This window comes from Schistocerca gregaria, chromosome 8 (genome assembly GCF_023897955.1).
Source record: "Schistocerca gregaria isolate iqSchGreg1 chromosome 8, iqSchGreg1.2, whole genome shotgun sequence".
Taxonomy (NCBI): Eukaryota; Metazoa; Arthropoda; class Insecta; order Orthoptera; family Acrididae; genus Schistocerca; species Schistocerca gregaria.
Window position 1 is genome coordinate 453,476,277 of NC_064927.1, and position 24,030 is coordinate 453,500,306.

The 24,030-nt window shown below is 38.4% G+C and overlaps 1 protein-coding gene across 3 annotated transcripts in view; it reads right to left on the minus strand.

Moving 5' to 3' along the window:
* The window catches only part of LOC126284213 (X-linked retinitis pigmentosa GTPase regulator-like), a 277,559-nt gene that overhangs the window by 29,947 nt on the left and 223,582 nt on the right, over positions 1-24,030 (minus strand). For all 3 annotated transcript variants that reach the window (XM_049982982.1, XM_049982984.1, XM_049982983.1), the window contains 2 exons: positions 16,998-17,099; positions 4,830-4,912 (listed from right to left, as the gene is read on the minus strand). In XM_049982982.1, the coding sequence (XP_049838939.1) occupies positions 4,830-4,912; positions 16,998-17,099 (185 nt within the window). The remainder of the gene's footprint in view (positions 1-4,829; positions 4,913-16,997; positions 17,100-24,030) is intronic.

Here is a 24,030-nt window from a genome sequence, read left to right on the forward strand (position 1 = left end):
GTGTGGGTGTCTGCATGGCCTTGTGTATCTTTTTGGCTTCATCATATGGGATGTGTTTTGTTGTTTTTATCTCCCGGATTTTTCATTCTTCAAGGAAGACACTGCAGTTCCTACTGTACACAGGCTGAGCACCAGAACAGTTGACACACATTAGAGGAGAGCAACAATCTACTCCGATGTGGGCGGCTTTACCGTATTTACCATATGTGACTTCCTCATTACAACCAAGACTAATGCACCTGTGACTAATGCACCTGTGTGCTACAAGCAAGCACACCTCATGCACACACGACCAGAGAGCTCGTGGTTGTGCATGAGCATGTGCATGCGCATGCGTCTGTGTATTATCTCTTTACTGACAAAGGCTGTGACCAAAAGCTATATGTGACAGTCTTTTAATCGTGCCTGTCTGCAACTTGACATGTCTTCTTTATGCTAAGAAGCAATCTATCTTTGACGATATTATTCTTATTCCCACCTGGAGTTTCCATTGTTTGATCATTTTGTCATTCGGAGATAGATGCTAGACTGTGGAGTATCAAACGGAGACATCAGAACATTTCTGACATATTCTTCTGTTTAACTTGAACAGACGGGTAAGAGCACAGGAGGCCGCCAGAAACATTTGTACCACTTATGGGGATAATGCCACTGGACAGAGCAAAGCAAGAAATTAGTTTTTTTTGTTTTATGGATGATCATTTTGACATTAGTGACCCTCCATGTCCAAGAAGACCTCCAGAGTGTGATGAAGATCATTTAAAGGCATTAATCCACAATGATCCATGTCAGTGTACTTGAGGACTGGGAACTGTGATGAATTACCAGCATTCCACCATCATGCAATACTTGTATGAAATGGGTAAGGCTCAAAATTTGGGTGTACGGGTACTGCATTCTCTAAGCCAAAATCACAAAAATTAGTGGGTAGCCACATGTGCAGCTCTGTCTGCTCACCATCAATTGGTTAGTGAAAAACACCAACCATTCCTATCATGTGATAGGAGTAATGGTGTCTTTCTGCTAACATAAGGAAAATAAAGGAATCATTTAGCCCAAACAAAGCAGCAGCTGCTTGTACAAAGACCTGCACACATCCACAAAAGTGAATGTTTGCATCCAGAGGAACAGTCCCGGTGTGGTGTACTATGAATTGCTTCTCCAAGGTCAATCATCACTGCTGACATTTGCTGTCAACAACTGACACAACTTGAAGACTCAACCCAAGAACAATGACCAGGAAGACTGTGTGAAGTGATGCTACTCCATGATAACACCTGCCTGCATTCTCCTACTCTGACAAAAAAAAAAAAAAAACACTATACAGGAGATCAGTTGGGAACCCATTATGCACCCACCTGATCCTGTGACCCTAGATTTTCACCTTTTCTGCTCTGTAGCAAACACCTTCAAGGAACTTCCTTTATGAATGAAAATGCGCTCTGAAAAAGGCTCAATGAAGTCTTCGCCTCAAACTGTGGAATTTCTAGTCACCCAGTGTTGGCAGACTGTTGTAAATAGTGAAGGAGAATATATCATTGGTGACTTAAGTCTCTGTTATGCGTATCAAACTTATTGAAAAACATTACAAACTTATGCACCAATCCAATATTACTATTTTCTAGGAATTCCATTTCCTGGCTTGTCTTTTTGTCTCTCTACATGGAAATTTACAGACAATATTATGAAAAAGAAAGTTGCTACTCACCATATAGTGGGAATGCTGAGTCCCAGATAGGCACAACACAAAGACTATCACAAAGATATATGATTTCAGCCTCTGGCAACCGAAGCCACACAGCGAGCAGCAGCACCAGTGCATGATGGGAGTGGCGACTGGGGTGGGAAGGGGAAGGGATGTAGGATAGTGGTGGGGGACAGTGAAGTGCTGCTGGGCAGTGTGCAGGGACGAGGTGGAGAGGATAGGGCGGCTATGTGAAGTCAGGAGGTTAGACTGAGGGCAGGGGGAGGTGGGGGTGGAGAGTAGTGGAAAAGGAGAGAAAAAAAGCCTGAGTGCGCAGGCGGAATGAGGACTGTGTGAGCTGGAATGGGAACAGAGAAGGGGATGAATTGGGGAGGACAATGACTAAAGAGGGTTGAGGCTAGGAGGGTTATGGGAATGTAGGATATATTGCAGGGGAAGTTGCCACCTGTGAAATTCAGAACAGCTCGTGTTGTTGGGAAGGACCTACCATCTAAAAACTGATCCCAACCTTATAATCCTACCTGTGGGCAAAGTCTCCACCACTGCTTTTTTGAACCACAAAGATTACCTGACAGTAGGAATCCCCAAGCTATCTGAAACATCCACCTGCAAACCTTGCCAGAATGACCCCATTCCAGAAATCCAGCAGGATCTTCAGACACTCCTCAAATCCTTAGGACCATCCCAAAACCTCTCTCTGCAGTCCATCTCTCTACTTACCCATACCACTCCCCACACTCCTATCTTCTACATGCTTCCTAAAGTCCATAAGCCCAACCACCCAGGACGACCCATTGTGGCTGGTTACTGTGCCCCCACTGAGAGAATCTCTGCTCTTGTAGACCAACACCTTCAACCTGTTACCTGGTACCTACCCTTCTATATACAAGATACCAACCATTTCCTCCACTGACTCTCCACAGTTCCTGTCCCTTTACCACACGGTGCCCTGCTCATCACTACTTATACCACCTCCCTTTACACTAACATCCGTAATGCCCATAGCCTTACCGCTATTGAACACTACCTTCCCCAACGTCCAACGGATTACAAACCAACATCCTCCTTCCTAGTCACCATGACCAACTATATCCTAGCCCACAATTACTTCTCCTTTGAAGGCATTACCTACAAACAAATCTGCAATACGGCTATGGGTACCCGCATGGCACCATCCTATGCCTACCTATTTATGGGCCATCTAGAGGAATCCTCCTTAAAACACCTAGAATACTAAACCCCTCACTTGGTTCAGATTCATTGATGACATCTTTGCGATCTGGATCGAGGTTGAGGACACCCTATCCACATTCCTCCAGAACCTCAACAACTTCTCACTCATTTGCTTCACCTAGTCCTACTCAACCGAACATGCCATCTTCCTAGATGTTGACCTACAACTCAAAGATGACTACAACAGTACCTTTGTTCACAAAAAGCCTAATAACCACCAGCAATACCTCTACTTCAACAGCTGCCAACCATTCCATACCAAAAAGTCCCTTCCTTACAGCCTAGCCACCTGTAGTCATCACATTTGCAGTGACACACAGTTCCTCTCAAAATATATGGAGGGTCTCACTGAAGCCTTCACAGAGCACAATTATCCTTCCAACCTTGTACAAAAATAAAAATCTCCTGTGCCTTATCTTTCCAGTCTCCATCATTTCCCGAAGTCTCATCGTCTGGCCACAAAGGAACATTCCCCCCATAACTCAGCACCACCCAGTACTGGAGCAACTGAATTACATTCTCTGCCAGGGTTTCAACTACCCTTTGTCATGCCTTGAAATAAAAAATGTCCTACCCACTATCCTTCCCACCCCTCCCACAGTGGTATTCTGCCATCCACCAAACCTACACAATATACTCATCCATGCACACAGCCCTGCTCCCAACCCCTTACCTCATGGCTCATATTGCTGCAATAGACCTAGATGCAACACCTGTCACATACATCCTTCCATCACCACCTACTACAGTCCAGTCATAAACATCACCTATCCCATCGAAGACAAGGCTACCTGTGAAGCCAGTCATGTGATCTACAAGCTAAGCTGTAACCACTGTGTTGCATTCTATGTGGGGATTACAATCAACAAGCATGAATGGCCATTGACAAACTGTGGCCAAGAAGCGTGTGGACCACCCTGCTACTGAGCACACTGCTCAACACGACATCCTTCATTTCAGTACTGATTCACAGCTTTTCTGAAATGTGCAAGTGGGAACTTTCACTGCAGTATATTCTACGTTCCCATAACTCTCCTGGATTCAACCTTAGTCAGTCATTGTCCTCCCCCATCCACCCCGCCCCTTCCCTGTTCCCATTCCAGCACACACAGTTCTCATTCCACCATTGCACGCTGTCTTTTTACTTCAACCCCCCCCCCCCCCCCCCAATCTCACCTCGCACCTGCAGTTCGTCTAACCTTCTGATAGCACATAGCTGCCCTGCCTTCACTCCACCTCACCCCTACGTGCTCCCCAGCAGCACTTCACTATACCCCAGCCCCACCCTACATCCCTTCCCCTCTCCGCTCCAGCCTTCTCCTTACTCCCACCCAGTCGCCCCTCTCATCATGCTGCTGCTGCTTGCAGTGTGGCATCATTTGCCAGATACTGCAGTCGTGTGTGTGTGTGTGTGTGTGTGTGTGTGTGTGTGTGTGTGTGTGTGTGTATGTTTTTGATGAAGGCTTTGCTAGCCAAAAGCTTTGTCTTTTTTTTGTTTTGTTTTTTTTTGTGCCTATCTGGGACTCAGCATCTCCACTATATGGTAGGTAGCAACCCTCCACTTCATAACACTGTTACAGTCCATCCTGGATTTTCCATTGTTTGACATTTACAGACACATTCACTGAAATTTTATGGAGGGGAGCCACCTTAAATGTTTAACTATAAAAACCATTGTACTGAGGTACACATTTTCTTATCTTAACTTTGTTTTTCATCGTAGTCATGCTTTCAACTATAGCCAATAATTTAAACATGTTTGCAAACGTCCACTTTAGGCACATGAAAATATCAGAATAATAAAAAAAAAATCTTGTATGGAATCTTAACACTAAGAAGTTTTAACCAGATGCCTGTAATACAGTGAGTTCATGTACATAAATTAACATACCTTCCGCTGACTACCAAAATGAACCATGTTCGGGTTTTTTATATTCTCCAGTTTGCTTGCATCACCACCACCACCCGTTTGAGCTAAAATGAAAAAAAAAACTTTTCTCACAAAAGTAATCAGTTTTAAAAGTTTACATCTTTTTTATTTAATAATAAAGCTCATTTCCTGTCTTTAACTACATTTTTACTTCAATAATGCACATTTCAAAGCATGGAATCATCACAAGAGCCACAGCAGTAACTGAAGTATCTTCAGTAACCTGTCACCAGGCTAGAAACAAGTATCAGAGGGATTCATAAGTGGAATATGTGAAGTTGTGGTGGAAAACACACACACACACTTCCGTTGTATATAATACATTGCAGTGAAGTAAGTTCCACATCTCAACTGTTTACCAACACACAATTTTCAAATACAATACTACAGATTTCTGTGACAGATTGCATGAATATTCCACTACTACAAACACGATTATCCACAGAAATTTTTCCAGTGGGTGTAAGACTCTAAAACAATATTACCAGGGTGAAGTAAAAATCTAAAATTGCCATTTCTTATATAAATGAGTTTGTCAGTTTCAAGACATGTCGTATCACAAGAATTAATTTTCATAGGAGACACTAAAAGTTTCCTATATCCTAGAGAATTGATCTTTATCCATACCATATATGACTAAAACTTATGTATTCTAGATTCTGGTGTGTGTTTGTGTGTGTGTGTGTGTGTGTGTGTGAGGGGGGGGGGGGGGGGAGGGGGGGGTATGAGTACAAAGACAACAACTAACTCCTGCGTAACACAATAAAATTTGATCATTATACAATTTTTTACTTAAATATTCTACAAAAAAAGTAATCATATCATACATTCTTATCCAGGGTTGAAATTAAACATGAAAGTTACTATTACTGATTGAAAACAGGAATAAATACTAGTATACTGTTCAGCAATACAACATGCAAAATACATTTATACAGTACGCAATAGCTGTTCATTAAGATGACAAATTAAGAGAGTTTGTTAGTAATGAACCCTCAACAGTAACCAGGTGTGTACGTATATTTTAGGACTCCACTGAATACATTTTCATTCAAGATGGACTGATGATATGATATGAGATGCTTCTGTATTTTTAAAGTTTCTGAAGTGAAGCCTTCTGGTTGGGCATGCACTATTTTCAAGTATGTTAAAAAGTTGTTTTATGGCCTGTTTTCAGTAGATGGTCAGCAACTGCTGACTTATTTCGTTTGATATGCAACGCAGCAAAGTGTTCCTTGAATCTTGCGGCAAAATTCCTGTCAGTTTGTCCAACATGGAAGTAGTCACACTTCTGGCAAAAGATTTTCTGGATGCCAAACCGCTAGCACTTACCACACAGATTTGGTTTGTTGGTTAATTGTAAGGCTAGTTTGCTCTTTATATAGAAATTTATATTTATATTGTTAATGTATGTGGGCATTTGTACTCAGCTGCTCCTTCAATTATGGTGCTTCATACTGATAAAAAATTCCATCTTTTGCAAGTGAATGTTTTATATGTGTCTACCAAATGTGTTTCACCAATACATATTAGGCATTATCAATGGTCTATAATATAAAGAAAATCACTTAATTGTATGAGGGCTATCGAGAGAGTAACAGACATTTTGAAGTAAAAAATTAACAGCATGGAAAAACATACATTTTAAAGGTACACTCTTAAGCTATTTTTCTACATAATCACCATTGAAAATAAGGTTCTTACCATATTGTGCCACAAGTTTATCAGTACCATGTCTGTAGAAATCTGCCACCTGCAATTGCAACCACTTGTTTCTACAGTACCAGCATGCAGTTCAGCATCAGTATCAGAGCATTGTGTAGGGAGCCATGTCTTTATTGCTGGTAAGAGGAGATAGTCGCTCGGTGCCAAATCTGGGCTGTATGGTGGACGATTGAACACCTCCCACCCAAAACCCCGTAGGAGTTCCCAGGTACATGTGTTGTTGTGAAATAACAAAACTTTTGCGATAAGTTTTCCCTGGTGCTCATTTTGTACCATCGACCTGCACTTTGTCAGTGTTTGACAATATTGCTCTGAGTAAATCATTGTGCCACATTCAAGGAAATGAAAGTTCCAAAACACAGCAGCCATGATCTTTCTTGCCGACAATGTTTGCAAACACTTACTTTGTTTCTTGGACGAATCTGTGCCCCCCCCCCCCCCCCCCCCCAATCAACTGCCTTTCTACTTCAAAATTGACATTATTCACCCAAGTCTTATCCTCAGTTATGATACGACAGATAACTTTATTATCCTTTTTCTTGTAATCTTCGAGGAAGGTCAGTGCTGCAGCCACATTAGCCCAGAATTTCTGGTAACCAAGCTTCCCCGCCACAATTTCATGCACCAAACCCCATGAATTTCTTAAAATCAATGCAGCACTGTCTCACTTGGCTTTCATTCATGACTGCTTTCTGTACAAATAACAAAGGATGCAATAAATTTCTGTTGGTTTGCAATTTTTTGCCAACATAAACATAGTCACAGAACACACCTCAAAAGTGGTGGGATTTTCTATTGCAGTGCACATTTTAACACATCACAGAAAGCAAAGTTGCACAGACGCAGGCTACATGCTGCCACCACGATAGACCTAAACATCTGTTGCTTTCTGCATAGCCCAGTTAGATATTTTGTTAGGACATCTGTAGTGATTATTGGCAGCTTATTTAAATCCTCTAAATATTTACAAATGTATATAGTTGCGCTTTTTACAGTTACATTCATTTTCATGCCCTTTTCATGCTTGCTTATGTTCTTCAGCAGGTACTAAATGCCCAAAAAGTACAGGTTTCCAATTGATCCTTTTATAGTAACTTATAACTGTTCTCCTGCTACTGCTTCTTTATTTATGCCCTTCTGTTTGAATTATTCTTCCTGTAGAGTGTGCATTCCTTTTCTTTTATTGTTATGGCATAAGATTCCCACCAATGTTTTTATCGCAGTGTGGTGGTGATTTTCTTTTACCAGATGTTCTACATACATGCATTGGGTGCATTCAACTCTTCAACACCGTATTGAACTGTTGTATTTATGATTCTTTTTTCTTCCTCCTTGACTGAAGGCCACTGTCATAACATATTTTGTGAATGAAATCATTGCCAGTATTTGAGTGTATATTTTTATTATTTGTTTATATCACGACTGTGATTTTGGCTGTGGTGCCATTTTCAAGTGAAGTGGTGAAACTCCATCACTCATTTCGCTGCTTTTGTCGTTGATGTGGTGAGTATTTGTGTATGAACTTTGCAATGTGTGACGTGATTCATAAACATATATGTGTGCGCACCAAGGCAACAGCAGAAGCAGCTAAACCAGCAATGGAGTTTCTACCTTCGCACTTGAAAATGGCTCTACTTATGCTGTTCCATTTGTCTTGAAGGGCGGCTTATTCATTTTGTATGTTTTGAAGATGTTACTAGTCTTGCATGTGAGTTAGTCTGGATGTGTGTGTGTTTTCCTGAAGAAGGCTCTGGCCAAAAGCTACTTGTATAACAGTCATTTCATTGTGCCTGTCTGCAACATACCAACTTTACGGTGAATAGCAACCTATACTTTTCCTTACATTGCTGATGACCAAGTTTAGTTATTCTTTGTAGTTTGTTTTGCTTAGAGGAGGTCTGTTTAGTCTGTATACCATATGTCTGATGGGTGCTTCTTTTTTTGAGTGGGTTGACTTTCGTGTCTTATCATGTCTGTAAAGCTCAATCTGTTGTTAGATTCTAAGTTCAAGAAATTGTATAATTTCTTCTGTTTCCATTTCTACCATGAATTGAATGTTGTGGTGCATTCTTTACCTGTTGTGTAAACTGTTTATACGATCTTGTGGTAAATGGGTGAGACATATGATATCACCTACATGTCTGTGGCAGTGTAATACGTTGTAGTTTTTGTTTCTGTTATTTATGCAAATATTCTGTTTTCATTGTTATTCATTAGGATATTTGCTCATATGTATAAGATTGAGCTCCCCATATGAAAGCTTTCTTTTATAATTAGAATGAGTTGTTGAGCTACAAGTGCTTTTGCTTGGTGAGTACTTTTATGATTTGTATCAGCTCTTCTCTGGCCTTGTTTGGGATTTCTTGGTTAGTCAGTTGCTCTTTTACAATGTTAATTGTGTCGCCACATGGGATTGCAATCTACATGTCTTTCAGATCACAGGAGATCAGTTTTGCAGTTGGTGGGATGTGTGTAGATTTTTTTTTTCTAAGAGTGTGCATATTTCTGTTGTTCTGTAGTTTGAAATGTTCAGTAAAGTATTATTTGTGTGTGAAATTTGCAATGTGGTATGTTGGAGCACTTTTGAAGTTGATAACTGATCTCATGGGAATATTGTCTTTGCATTTTGAGCTGAACCCTGAGCATCGGCGCTGCTCTTTTTGTATTAGTTTTGTTTCTGTGTTTTCAGTTTGTGACTTCTTAATGTGTTTTTCATTTTCATTTGAAATCTATCAGTTCGATCAGAGGTTAGTTCTTCAGCATTATTTTCCTGTAATAGTTCTTTTGTCTAAGTTCTGCATTCCCGTTTATCCATGAGCACTACAGTGTAACTGTTATTTGATTTGGTCTTCCCCTTTCCTATAGTTTTTTCTTTATTAACTTATCAGTGCAGCTGTGTTATCTTCCTTTTTGTTTCTATGTGTGTTTAAGACCTTTTCCTTGTTGTGCTACAATATGTTCTGTTTCTATTTGACATCCCCAATGTCTGCAGCTGTTAACTCATCCCGGTTAATGTTACATTTAAGACCTAATTATGTTTACCCTTCATTTCTTTAGGGTATTTGCTATTTTGTATTCCAGTCTCGAACCTTCTATGTGGGACAAACTGGGGAAAATTGTCTGCCTCTTTAGCTACGTGCTCAGTACACCTGATTGCCATGCAGTGGGCCCAAGTTCGATTCCCAGCTGGGTTGGAGATTTTCTCTGCTTGGGGACTGGGTGTCGTGTTGCCCTCATCATCATCATCATCATCATCATCATCAACAACAACAACAACACCACATAAGTCATCCAATGTGGCATCAACTTAAGACTTGCAATTCAGTGGCCAAACTTCCCCAGGTGGGGACTCTTGGCCTCAGTACCATACGATCATTTCATTTTTGGGGAGAATTTTTGTGAATGGTTTCATTTAGAAAATATGTTATGACTGTGGCCTTCAGCCAAAGGGGAAGAAAAAAGAATAATAAATACAACAGTTCACACATATATCACCATCACACTGGGGTGAAAATATGCAAGGCAGTCTTATGCTGTAACAATAAAAGAAAAGGAATGCACACTCTACAGGAAGAATAATTCAAACAGAAGGGCATAAATAAAGAAGCAGTAGCAGGAGAACAGTTATAAGTTACTATAAAAGGATCAATTGGAAACCTGTACTTTTTGGGCATTTAGTACCTGCTGAAGAACATAAGCAAGCATGAAAAGGGCATGAAAATGAATGTAACTGTAAAAAGCGCAACTATATACATTTGTAAATATTTAGAGGATTTAAATAAGCTGCCAATAATCACTACAGAGGTCCTAACAAAATATCTAAGAGGGCTATCCAGAAAGCAACAGATGTTTAGGTCTATCGTGGTGATGGGTGGGTCTACAGCTGCCATCCAGTGGTGGTAGCATGTGGCCTATGTCTGTGCAACTTTGCTTTCTGTGATGTGTTAAAATGTGCACTGCAATAGTAAATCTCACCACTTTTGAGGTGCAGTCTGTGATTAGGTTTACATTGGCAAAACTACATGAACAGGTCCAGCAGGTGTGGTACAATGTATCCACGGACAGTATTCGCCATTTGTACACTCCACTGGATACCAAAGTCAGCACCTGCATTGCCGCCCATGGAGGCTACATCATTACTAATATAGGTGCATCAGCATCGGTCAATATCTGGTGCCTCAGAACTGTTCGTGCTACTGATTTGTAAATCTAATCATTTCATGTATTCCATATGCATTGTTGTTTACTCTTGAGTAAATTGGAAATGTCTAAAATAGTGTACTATTTTTTCAGCAGAATGGCCTTTCCAGAATCATATTAGTTCTTCTAATAGGAGAGTCTCTGTTATGTTTCTTAAATGATTACTTTTTTCCATATTTTTTACATGTTGACCTTAGCAGGCTAATTTCTCTACAATTTTCACAATTGTTTCTTTGATCTTTTTAAGAAATTGATATCACTTCTGATATTTTCCAAAAGTTTGGGATTTTACACCAGTGCCAACATTAATTAAATAAATGTAATAATCTAAAATTACAAAAGGGACTGACATATTTTAAATGTCCCATACTGTCCACATGTTTTCTTGTTTTTCATACTTTTTAAAACTACTTGCATTTGTTCCATTGGGATCAAATCCACTGTACTTTCATGTGATGTGATCTCCCCTTTCTCTTTCAATTCTGGATCTTCCATTAAGAGACAACATATTTTAATTACTATACAACGATATACAGTGGAGTACCGCAAAACATACAAGTGAGATCTGGGGTGTCAATCCTAATAAATAACAAATGGAAAATAAAAATTATAGAATATTTCTTGATCATGAAAGAACTATCATATATAAATTTCAAACAGACAGAAAAAAAATCAATTTTTGAAAATATAATTGCGCTACAGAAATATCTGCTAGACACTCCAACTGTTCAGCATACAGGGAAAGAATGACAAAACATTAAAGGATGCATACAAAGAGTAGCATATGAGGCATTGCAGAAAAAGAAGAAGTTAAGGAAACTCCTGCAGAATAAAACACCAAAAACTGAAGAGCAGTACAACCATAAGGGAAATATTCCGAACAAGTAAAAAGGGTAGCACATCAAGAGTCATGGATCATTTTACACATACCCGTAACATACTGAAGTCACTCAGAGAATGCTAAAATATAAAAATGAAGTAAATAAAGTAGACAAAAGTGAATACAGACATCTAAAAAATTAAATTGACAGAATGTGTGAAATGGTTACATAGGAATGGCTCAAAGAGAAATGCAAAGCTGAAGGAACAAGCATGACCATGGGAAACACAGATGCTGCCCATAGAAAAATCAAAGAAGGATTTGGAGAAAAGAGATGCAACTGAATGAATAACAAGAGCTCAGATGGCAAGCCAGTACTATGTAAAGAAAGGATTGCCAAGGTGGAAAGAATATAGAGAAGGGTCGCACAAAGGAAAGAAATCTAAAGACAATATATATGAAAAAGGTGTGGAGATACATTAAGATGAGATGTGAGATACGATACTTCAAGAAGAATTTGACATAGCACTGACATCCCAAAGCTTACAAAAAGCTTCTGGAGTAGATGACATTACCTCAGAATTAATGAGATACTAGGGAGAGTATACCATGACAAAACTATTCCAAGTGATGTGGTAGACATAGGAGACACATGAAATACTCTCAAACTACAAGAATAATTTAACAATCCAGTTCCAAAAAAAGCAGTAGCTGACAGGTTTGAATTTTATTGAAATGCAAGTCAAGTCATGTTTGTTGTTCGGTTGGTGCACAAGTTCATAGCATTTTTCTGTAAATTTAATAAATGCTACAGACACATATAACAGGGACCAAAAGTCATCAATAATATACTCTCCTTCACAATTTATAAAAGTCTGCCAACACCTGTTAACTTCTTGATTCCATGACTGTAGAAATCATGTGGTTTTAATGCGAAGAAGTCATCAAGCCATATTCAGAGTGAATTTTCATCTGAAAAGGATGTTCTTTAAAGGTTGTCTGACAGAGAGCAGAAAATGCGAAAATCTGAGGGCACAAAATCAGGCGAATAAAGTGGGTGTGGAATGAATTCTCAACACAACTCTTGTATAGTGTTCTTTCTGTCAGTCTAGCAGAATGCAGGCAGCCATTATTGTGTAGTAGCATCACTTCATGCAATCTTCCTGGGCATTGTTCTTGGACTGAGTCTGCAGGACATCTCAGGTGCTGACAATAAATGTCAACAGTGATTGTTACACCTCAGGGAAGCAATTCATAGTACACCACAATGTTGCTGTTCCATCAGATGCATAACATTATCTTTTGTGGATTGCAAGTCTTTTTACAGAGAGTTACTACTTTGTTGGGACTCAACTATTCCTTCCTTTTCCTTATGTGCTCATAATGACATCATTTCTCATCTCCAGTAATGATACACGATAGAAATGGTCAGTGTTATTCATGAGCCAGCTGATGATAAGCAAGCAGAGATGCACATATGGCCACCTGTTGATCTTTGTAATTTTGGCGAAGAGCATGCAGCACCACACACCTAATTTTTGAACCTTCCCCATTGTGTTCAACATCACACAATGGTGAAAAGATCATAATTCATCACATCTGGAAGTTCTTGTGTACACTAAAGTGGGCCATTGTGGATTAATGTGTTTAAATGATTTTCATCAAACATTGAAGGTCTTCCTGAATGTGGAGAGTCATTAGTATCAAAAGGATCTTCCTTAAAATGAGAAAACCATTTTTCCGCCATGCTCTGTCCAATGACATTATCCACATACACGGTACACATATTTCTGTCCACATCCACTGCTGTCACCCCTCTACTGAACTCAAACAGAAGAATATGTCAGAAATGTTCTGATTTATCCCCTTAGTACTCCATTTTCTAGTGTCCGCAGCTCCACTCACTATCTCCAAATGACAAAATTACAATATGTAAACTCAAACAGCAACAATGAACTACAAATAAAAAATGACGATTGATAAATAAACCTATAGGAACTGGAATACCAACTTTTGGGGGAAAAAACCACACACTACAAACTTACCCACCAACATTTGCAGAAGAATCGAAAGTGGGGTCTAAGCCAAACTTGGGGAAGATCAGTTTCGGTTCTGGATTAATATCACAGAGCTAAAAATTCTAAATTAAACTCCACAATCAGGCCCAGAGGACACCACAATGCTGGCTTGCTGTTGTCCACTATATAGTGACATTTGGACATGATATGGAGGGGCAGATTACTCTCCTGGCCACTGTTTGCTTTCCAGGGCTTAGAGTCTCCTCAAAAGGCATAGCGAGGGTGAGTGGACACCATTCTGGTACTCCCACAAAACAATAAATAAATTCCTGTCAGATGTACTAGCCACTCATTCAGTTGGACTAATTTGAGATACAAAAGACAAGACTGAACACACAACTTGTCTTAGAAGATAGCTTGAAGAAAGGCAAATCTATGTTTATAGTATCTGTAGATAGAGAAAGCTTTTGACATTGTTGACTGGAATATGCTCTTTGAAATTCTAAGGTAGCAGTAATAGAGTACAGAGAGCAGAAGTTTATCTACACCTTGTACTGCAACCAGACTACACAGGACACGAAAGGGAACCAACTGATGAGAAGGGAGTGTACATTGAGCAAGCAGTAGAGGATCCCTAATGTTAATCAATATGTAGATTGAGCATTGAATCTTATAACTGAAGTCTGGTTTGTGTACAAGTTGAGATAATCTTTCATATCCTGTATTTTATCGCTTTTAGCTTCAGAGTTTCGAAGATTGTGTTCTAGTCCATACTGTCAAAAGCATTCTCTATATATACAATTGACATAAACATAGGTTTGTCTTCCTTCAACCTATTTTCTAAGATAAGTCAGAGGGTCAGTAATGCCACAGAATATTTCTATGTCTATTTGGAATTCAAACAGACATTTCCCATGACTGGCTTCTACCAGTCTTTTGTAAATACTTCATTTCAGTATTTTGTGGCCACAATTTATATTACACCAATAGCTGTGTAATATTCACGCCTATCAGCATCTGCCTTCTTAGGAACTAGAACGATTACATTTTTCTTCATGTCTGAGAGTATTTCATCTCAATCATACTGTCTATCCTGTACACCAGGTGGGGATTTACTTTAGACAGGTGTTGCATGTTCCAGAACCAGGCTTCAGTTTCAGTCAATCAACTTTTTGAAGAAATAATTACACCAGTGAAAATCACTAACTCTTCTGGTTATGACAGTATTTCAACCAAAAACTAAAATCTTGTGTTGATCCTGTAGCTTCAATCTCAATTCATAGCTTCTCTTTCAAGTTCTCTTTGTAATCATTTGATGCGTCAAGGTATATTTTATGAATATAATAGAGGGAAACATTCCACGTGGGGAAAATATATCTAAAAACAAAGATGATGTAACTTACCAAACGAAAGCGTTGGCATGTTGATAGACACACAAACAAACACAAACACAAAATTCAAGCTTTCACAACTCCAGGTTGCTTTGTCAGGAAAGAGGGAAGGAGAGGGAAAGATGAAAGGATGTGGGTTTTAAGGGAGCGGGTACGGAGTCATTCCAATCCTGGGAGCGGAAAGACTTACCTTAGGGTGTGTGTCTATCAACATGCCAAAGCTTTCGTTTGGTAAGGTATTTTTATGATAGATTGAAGTATAGTGTAGTAACAACTATTTACAAAAACTGGAGACAAGCAAGTGACCACTAATTATTGACCCATCTTCCTCCTTTGCAGGTCGCCAGACATTTTTGACATTGTATCTTACAAAAGAATATTCAACAACCTCTCAAAGAATAACCTTTCAACAGAAGCTCAGCTTTGGCTTTTGTAAAGGCTTCTCTACAGAGAAAAAAAAATTGATACCACAAACTAATTTCTGATAGAAGTAAACAAGAAACGTTGGCCTATTGTCATGTTCTGTGACCTTGCAAAGGGCTGCGATTGTGTAAATCATTAAATTCTATTGGGAAATTAATACAAAATGGGAGGTTCTCAGCGTAATACAAATAATGAAGGAATAAAAGTACAGTTGAGGCATCGAGTGGTCAATACACACACATAAACAAAAATAAAAACACTGCTAAGTTTTCTGATGATGTCCTCCTCCAGAGCTAACTAGCACAGAATACAACAATACAGAAAGAATAGATTGCTGCTCATCATGAAGAAGTGCTATTGAGTCAAAGACAATCACAATGAGATAGAATGCTAGAAATGTTCAGCTTTCAGGCTACATCTTTCTGCAGAATTAGAGAACACACACAAATTCACACAAGAACAACTCACACACATATGGTCACTGTCATCTCTGGGCACTAAGACCTGAGAGATGACAGTGGCCAAGGGTAAGTGTGTGTTGCGCTTATGTGAACATGTGTGTTTTCTGCTTCAGATGTAGGTCGTAGGCTAAAAGCTGAACACCTGTAGCATTCTTTTTCATTGTGCCTTCGTGTGACGAGTAGCAATCTATCCTTCCCATATTGCTGCATTCCACTGTAGACTATCTATTGTTTAAGACAGAATACACACACATTGGAGCAGCTACACTATCCCAGACAACCATTATCTATTACTTTCACACTCCTAGAAGGCACTCAATGTATTTACAATACAGGCAAGGGGAACTGATACAAACTGTCAGCAGTCGATCAGCACCTACACCTTTCCCTCACGGCTGACCTAACCCAACTTCATCTACTGACAGCACTAAGTTTAGCACATAGTCTGCTTCATTATATGAAAACAGATGTGACATGGAATAACTGACACTCAAAACAAAACTCAGCAAATGGAACACAGCACAGAATGGCAACAACAGTGCAGGTGTACACTGCAGTGTTTGCAGTACTAAGGTCAACATCAACTGAAACTAATAAACATTTGTCCAAAGTTGTTCACTGCGTCATCTTGCAACTTTTATCAACTCTGCTACTCCTGTCAGCCAACATGCTCCTCTCCAGTACCCAGAGCCACTGTGTAATACCATAAGGTATTGATGACAGATACCTTATGGTATGACACAGTGGATTCAGGCACTGTCTCCTAATGTAGTCTGGAATCTTGGTCTGATGATTGCTATTATACCTGCAACCAGTTACAGCCAATAGAATGAAAATAAATTGCAATTTGGACTTTTTAGTTTTAGCGTACCGGTAGTCTTAATCTGGCAGCAAGACTGAAAATGGTGTATACTGTACTGCAGGATAAAAGATTCATTCAGGGCACTTTACACTAAATATTTGAACACTTCCTTATGGTACTGCATTATTATTATCACACTTCTAAATCACAATTTCTCGCTCTGGTACTCTACATTAAAAAATCAGTTTCTGATTATGAAAATGATTCCAGTTTTGTCTCTTTTACTTACTTCTTCCATGGTCCTGAGCCAAAGGCCGTGGGCCATTCTCTTCTTTCAGAGACTGTGATCTCTTCAGATGCATGCTGCTGAAGAATCTGGCAATTTTGCTTTCTGTTCATCAAACAATTATCAAAGAAGATTATATTTCAATATAATAATAATGTTAATTTTTTGTACCTAGAAATTATAAGTAACAAAAAGTTCAAACTTTAAGGCATGTAAACATAATTCCTCTGAAAGAGATAAAAATCATAAATTAGAGTAAGAGTATAAGATCCAGAATGAGATTTTCACTCTGCAGTGGAGTGTACACTGATATGAAACTTCCTGGCAGATTAAAACTGTGTGCCGAACCGAGACTCGAACTTGGGACCTTTGCCTAAGAGTATAAGACGTTCCTGCATGTATAAGTAAATCAACAAAAGGTAACAAGACATTTTAAGAGACACATTGTGAGGGCACCAAATTTGTGTGTGTAAATTACATTCCAAATGCTATCACATACAATGTCAAAGTGGTATACAGCGGAGTGTGGCTTGAAACAATTGAATTCAGTGTTAATTTGAGTAATTAGTGGCATGAAACAATTGCATTCAGTGTTAATTTGAGTAATTAACTGTTGAATGACTTTATGTTAGAATAGCTATTTCTGACAGTTTGTTTGGGTGATGTTTCAGTGGTCTCTGGGTGCTGGAGAAGTGACAGTGTGCTACCAAGGTTGCAGTGGGAGACAGGTGCATATATCTCACAGCTACTCAGTTTGGGACTGCCAAGGAACCACAACCAGAAGGCCTCCAACTATGGATGGCACATTCGCAAAATAAGCGTGAGGATTCTAATTACTTTATTTACTCTGAAGCGTAGTTTGCTATGAGAATTACTTCTGATTATTTGAAGTTAGAAGTTTAATTATCTTAGAAAGGCACAAAGATCAAAGTTTGTCAAATAAACAGATGGCTAGACATTTTGCCAAACACCAAAGTTCCTATGCCATATGACTCAGTCATTCCTTCATACATGACAACTGAGTAACAGAATTTAAAAATATTATGAAGGGAATTTCGTTGAGAGGCGAATTAATTCTGAAGTGAAGAAAGAATACAAGAGGGTGATAAACCATTAATGCTGGAGATAATACAAATTTTCTTGGTGAAGATGACCAAGGATTGGTGATTGTGCAGTTGCATTTCTTGTGTTATCACAAGGGTGGTTAAGTGGACTGAAAAGCTACAGGAAGCTATGTACATAAATAAATACAAATAATCAGAAAATAATTAGCATTAATAAATACACTTAGTTTTATTGAAGCCAAACAATAACCAAATTAATAACTGCTTAGGAACATCTAAACACTGAAAGAATCAATGTATTGCAAGCAAGTTTTAAGAAAGGAAGAGGTTTCTCATAACAATTACTGAAGAGTTAATACCATCAATTGAGGATTATCATTGTTTACTTGAATCACAAGTCTAGGAAGATGCCATTAGGGGACAATATAGAGCTAAGGGAAACAAGATGCAATCAAATACTAGTATGACATGTTCATATTAGTAAAAGGTGTGGTGCAATTAAAAGAGAAGGAAAGAAGAGAGGGACAAACTGACCCTCACTTTTATTGCTGCAAATTTGTAGTTTCAGGTGACCTCGGGCTCTGTGAGCTGTTCTCACCCTATCAATGAAAGAAGCAAATGGCACAAATCGTAGCAACTAGGTGTGTGAAACAAATGAGCCAATGGTAGAGGAGGACGAAGCAGAAAAACTATCAGCACATACACAGTCAACTGATGCAGTGAAGGTGTGGAATTTACGGAACAACAAGGCACTTTGTGCACGGGCATCAAAATACGAATGCACAAATGATGAATAAGTGTTAATTCATCTGGAGTGGGACCTGTGCGAATAAAGATGGGATTCAAAACATGACCACAGAAGGAAGGCAGCACTGACCAGGCAAAAGTGGCACAACTGGTTCCCTTTGTTTTGAATGTGAAGCATGCGGAATTTGGCAACAACTTTGACTACCACCTTATAACTGCTCTGGTGACAGGCAGCACCTCCACTCTAGAATCATTAGTGATACTATCACTGAACTGCACAGTTACTGGAGACTGCTTTTACTGGGCAAACATACTGAATTCATCAGTGAAAATGAGATTTTCAGGCTCCAATGAAGGAAAATTAATAAACAATATGGAAAAAATATTCTGTGATTTATGATGCATGACATGAAGAATACAGAAACATTTCAGGGAACATTAATGTCCGGAGAAGTGTAACACAGGAGCTAAATGGGACAAGTTTTTTGTCTCTAATTTCAAATCCACTGCCGTTTAGAAACCTTCAAAAGTGAGAAAAGCTAAGGATGTTTGTTCTGGCCAGTTCCTTCATTAACATCATAACTATAAAATGGAGTTCCTTTCTCTTCAAGGCAACTGTCATGTAGCAAACTATGTAAACAACACACCGATAATATCAGATTATCAACCATGTCATGGCCTACAGCAACATGACTATAAAAGTCTCTAAAGACTTGGCTTAATAGCCCAAAGTCCCTCAAAATAAGCATGACACAATGTATAGTTATAGATACGATCATCCCTAAGAGAAAATGTGTCTCCAGTCAGGAAATGGGGCAACCTCACAGTTGTGATCAGCAAACACTTTGGTGGAAGGATATTAAACTTCTTTGTTGCAATTTTTAAATATCCTATCACCTGATACTTTTGTGTAAGTGCCGACATCAACACCAATGAATTTATAATTTGCATCCACAATTGCAAACAAAACAATTGAAAAGGAATATTTATATAATTAAAAACAGTGATCCACTCTCATCCGGTGGTATATGTAAACGTAATTTTCAACTGTAATACCAACACAATTAGGTACACTCAATTTATGCCATAATTCTTGTTCAGTAATCTGAAATCTGATTCAGTAGAAGGTGGCATCAATACAGGCAGCAATGTTATTCTTAAAATCTTCAGTACATGTTTCACAATTCTTGATATGAGAGATGATGACATATGATTGTGTAAATCATTAAATTCTATTGGAAAATTAATACAAAATGGGAGGTTCTTAGCATAATACAAATAATGAAGGAATAAGAGTACAGTTGGGGCATCAACAATGACAAGGAGCAGTAACTTTTGCCTGTAGTCAAGGACCTGAAACAAATGAAAACACATAACTAATGTAGTTCCCATTTACAGGTGATCACTGTAAGAAGTGGAAGTTTTAAAGAGATCAGTACGAGAGGCTTAAGAGGAAAAACCAATTAGGAAAAGGCCCTGCTGCCTCAAAAAATTCAAAAGGCAAAGGACAAGAACAGCTATCATTCTTGCTAGATCTGGAGGAACAAATATTCCAGTGGTATCAGTGCACTCAAAAAACACAGGAAAACCTACAATACAATGGAGACCAAACTTGTCAGCTGGACATTTTAGCATCACAGGAAGAAGGTATGGTACCAAAAAATACAACATGAATTAGTGGGGAAACAGCTGACTTAACAAATGATGAATGATGTGTAACAGTACAGAAAACACAGTGAAGTTGGTGGTAACGATGATATGGTATTAAATATGTGGAAAGGGAGGGTACAAAGTACGCAAAATTTAATAGGAACATTTACAGCAAACAGTGATGTCGACACTGATTATTTTCCCATCACATAAGTGACGTCGTAAGGCATCTACCTCAAGTTTATAAGGCAAAAAAAGTAATGTTGTTTCTAACTGTGGAAAAATGCTTGCACGGTGCAACAGACATCAGCCATCAAGTGATATCGGCAGTCCTTCAACCTCAACATCTCTGGCACAGTACAGTATTAGAAAGTAACTTGCCGAGCCTTTGACATGCAGCACAACGTAATAATGTATGAAATTCTGTACACTTACACCACCGTCTTTTTTTTCAGTTATTGCATTTCTTAGGCCCTGTTGGTTTTATTTGTTATTAATAATGCAGGGAATGAAATTAATCTGTATTTTACTTAAATGGCAATATCTCCTGGATACATTTTCATCACTTGACAAATTTTTTTTAATCAGTGCTGCCTAACTTCCTTCTGATGTTCTGCTTATATAGAAAGGCATTGCCAGCTTTCGTCTTTTCTGTATGCAACAATAAAACGTCATCATCTTCCTCTTACAATAATAACACAATAACCATGGCAAAGATATCTCACCTTGCGTAGTTCTTACTTTAGCAACTGCATGTTCTTACTTTAGCAACTGCATGCTTGTCTGTCAGTGCATTCTGCATTGCACCCACTGCAGACAACAATGATGCCATCTGTCTTCTGTAATTGCCGTTGGTCGCTGTTGCTGTGTTCAGAGTCACACCTTAAAGTGAACTGCTTTTAATGTGTAATGATGTCAACTACATCATGCTAATGTCCAGTGATAACAACACAATTAACTTTCAACTGTAACTACATCTGATGACAAAGAATCATGTAACTTGATTTTGCTAGCAACAGTAAGTTTATAATCATAATGTTGTATGAAATAAATGTGAAACAGATTATCTGGAAGAATGGATGTGATGGAACAAAAGCCTAATGAGGGATTAAATAATCTGAGGACTCTAGATAATTGGGTTGAGATGGTCGATCGTGTGAGTACGAATGAAAATAAATTGAATGAATTAAATAAGACAAAAGTTATTACTATTAGTTGAGTGGATAAATTACAACATAGGAGGTACTGAATGAAACTAGGAAGTTACTGAAGGTGCAAGAAATGATTTAATAAAAATATGTGGAAAATTATGCTCAATATTACGTTACAAAGAGACTGAATGGGCTTTACTAAAGAAAGCACTGAGTGTATTATGAAATAACAGATTAAAATCAAATCAGAAAGAGTTTTTATAAAACAATGAAGGTACTAATATTTGGTGTGAGCATTTTACCTTTCGAAATGGGCAGGGCATTAAACAACTACTCTCCCATATACAGATTTTTCCAGTGGAGAACCAGGATTACTTTTTAAAACTAAAAACGGTTTGTTAACTAGACACTGGATTGATCAAAGGAAAGTAGGGACCTTAAAAATTTGTTAACAGAATCTTCCATTGGTTCTTGGTAGAACAACAACATTATAATAAATGAAAAGCACCAGTTTGCTTTTGTTCTACAATATTACTTTTATTGTTAACTAGTTTTCGGCTTACAAGGGTATCTTCAGATACTGTAAGCCGAAAACCAGTTAACAATAAAAGTAATATTGTAGAACAAAAGCAAACTGGTGCTTTTCATTTATTAAAAATTTGTGTTTTGTGATAACTGCAAATACAGAGGCAAACTGCACCTCAAATTTAAAATTGCCTAATAAATGATATTTTATAGTGGATTGTATCCAGAAGAACTATGTTCCCAAAGATAGTTTGATATAGCTTTATTTTCTGCATATAAATATAGAAAATGTAACTAATGTTTGGTTACTGGTATTTAACATCATGTGGTGAGGGCCAGTTAAGAAAGATAATACGTGTAACAACATGTCGGCAAAACAGAAAGTACATGAATGCAGTGACATATTGGTGTGCTTGATGCTCTGCTACCACTTCAGTAGTGGGTGGTTGAATGGCCTCTATACATGCCACATAATGCAATGTAGGACACTGGCAGGGGTCTTAGTGCCTTAGAACAAAAAATATGTATTTTTTTCACCTGGCAGAAATTCAAAAGTTGGTATAATCACACCACGTTTACATGTGACACAACTTCTTGAAGATGAAAACTGAGTTCCTGAAACCAAACCATTTTTCGTTCTCCTGATTGTCTTCAGTTGAGTATTAAAGGTAGACAACTTCATCGGTCTACTTTTCCTTCACTGCACAAGAAATTACTCCATCCACATTTGCTTTGTGTTTTAGCAACAAGACATAACGTATCAAACCAAGCATGTTTCATGTTTTGAAACTAACTTAGGTGTAGGCAGCAGGGAAAAGGGTGGGGGGTGGGGTGTTGCATCAGATACCGGTAGAGGTCGAGCCTATACTATCTCATTTATGATGCTGCCAACCCATGCAAGCTAGCAGGTACTGAGTGCTTTCTTCCCCTAACATGCAAATTGAGCTCATTTCGATTCTACTGCACAACTAAAGTAGGTTCTGTCTGTAGCATTGTCAGGCGTAGGTTGGATGGCTATGAATGGCCATGGAAAGTTGGAATCAATATTCTGCTGATTTTGTAGTTATCGGATTGGGTCAGAAAGAGAAACTATGTTGAGAAACACCTTAAATTGAAGAAGCTCTCTGTTCACTGGCGGGAAAATGCTGCTGATTCTCAATATGACCAGTCATTTGTTGGAAGCTTAAATAGAGCCAAAAGAAGAAAATGAGTAAAGGTCATTTCAGAAAACAACTGCTGAAGTCTTTGTAAAAGCAAACATTCAAATAAAAAATCTTCCCATTATCATTCTTGTTTAACAGTCAATTTCAATGCACTAAGGCTCTGTCTTCAGGCACATAGCATGACAATATTTTAAATTTGTACAACTAATGACAAACAAACAAAAGTAGATACAAAAATTTCCAAAAATAGATGCAACGTTACCAAAAATAGATGCTACACTTTCAGTTCCCTGGTAATAAGTCATTTGGTGGGATGTTATCCAGTAGGGTATGTTACATTTAGACAAATTTGAGAAATATACAAGACTTGAAAGTGCATTAAAAACTAAGTATTGGAGCAAGGATACATAAAATTAACTGGAAACTGAATTGTAAGCTCAAACCATAGCATAACAGCTGCGGTGGATACAGACAATTTGAAGAGTGGTATATTTAGATGACGCTACCAGGGATGAACATCTACTGGAAATGGTCTTAACCCTAGAATAACAAGGTGAGATAAAAGTTACTCAAGTTCATATAATTTTTTATCCTATGTTGGCACTACTGGCTTCTAGGGTGGGAATCATTGTCTACCTTTCCAATCAGTATTGTTGTTCATGTTGAGGAGGCTATAAAGTCTCAGGCTGGCTATAAAGTCTCAGGCATTGTTCTCCATCCTCAGGTAAATTGTAAA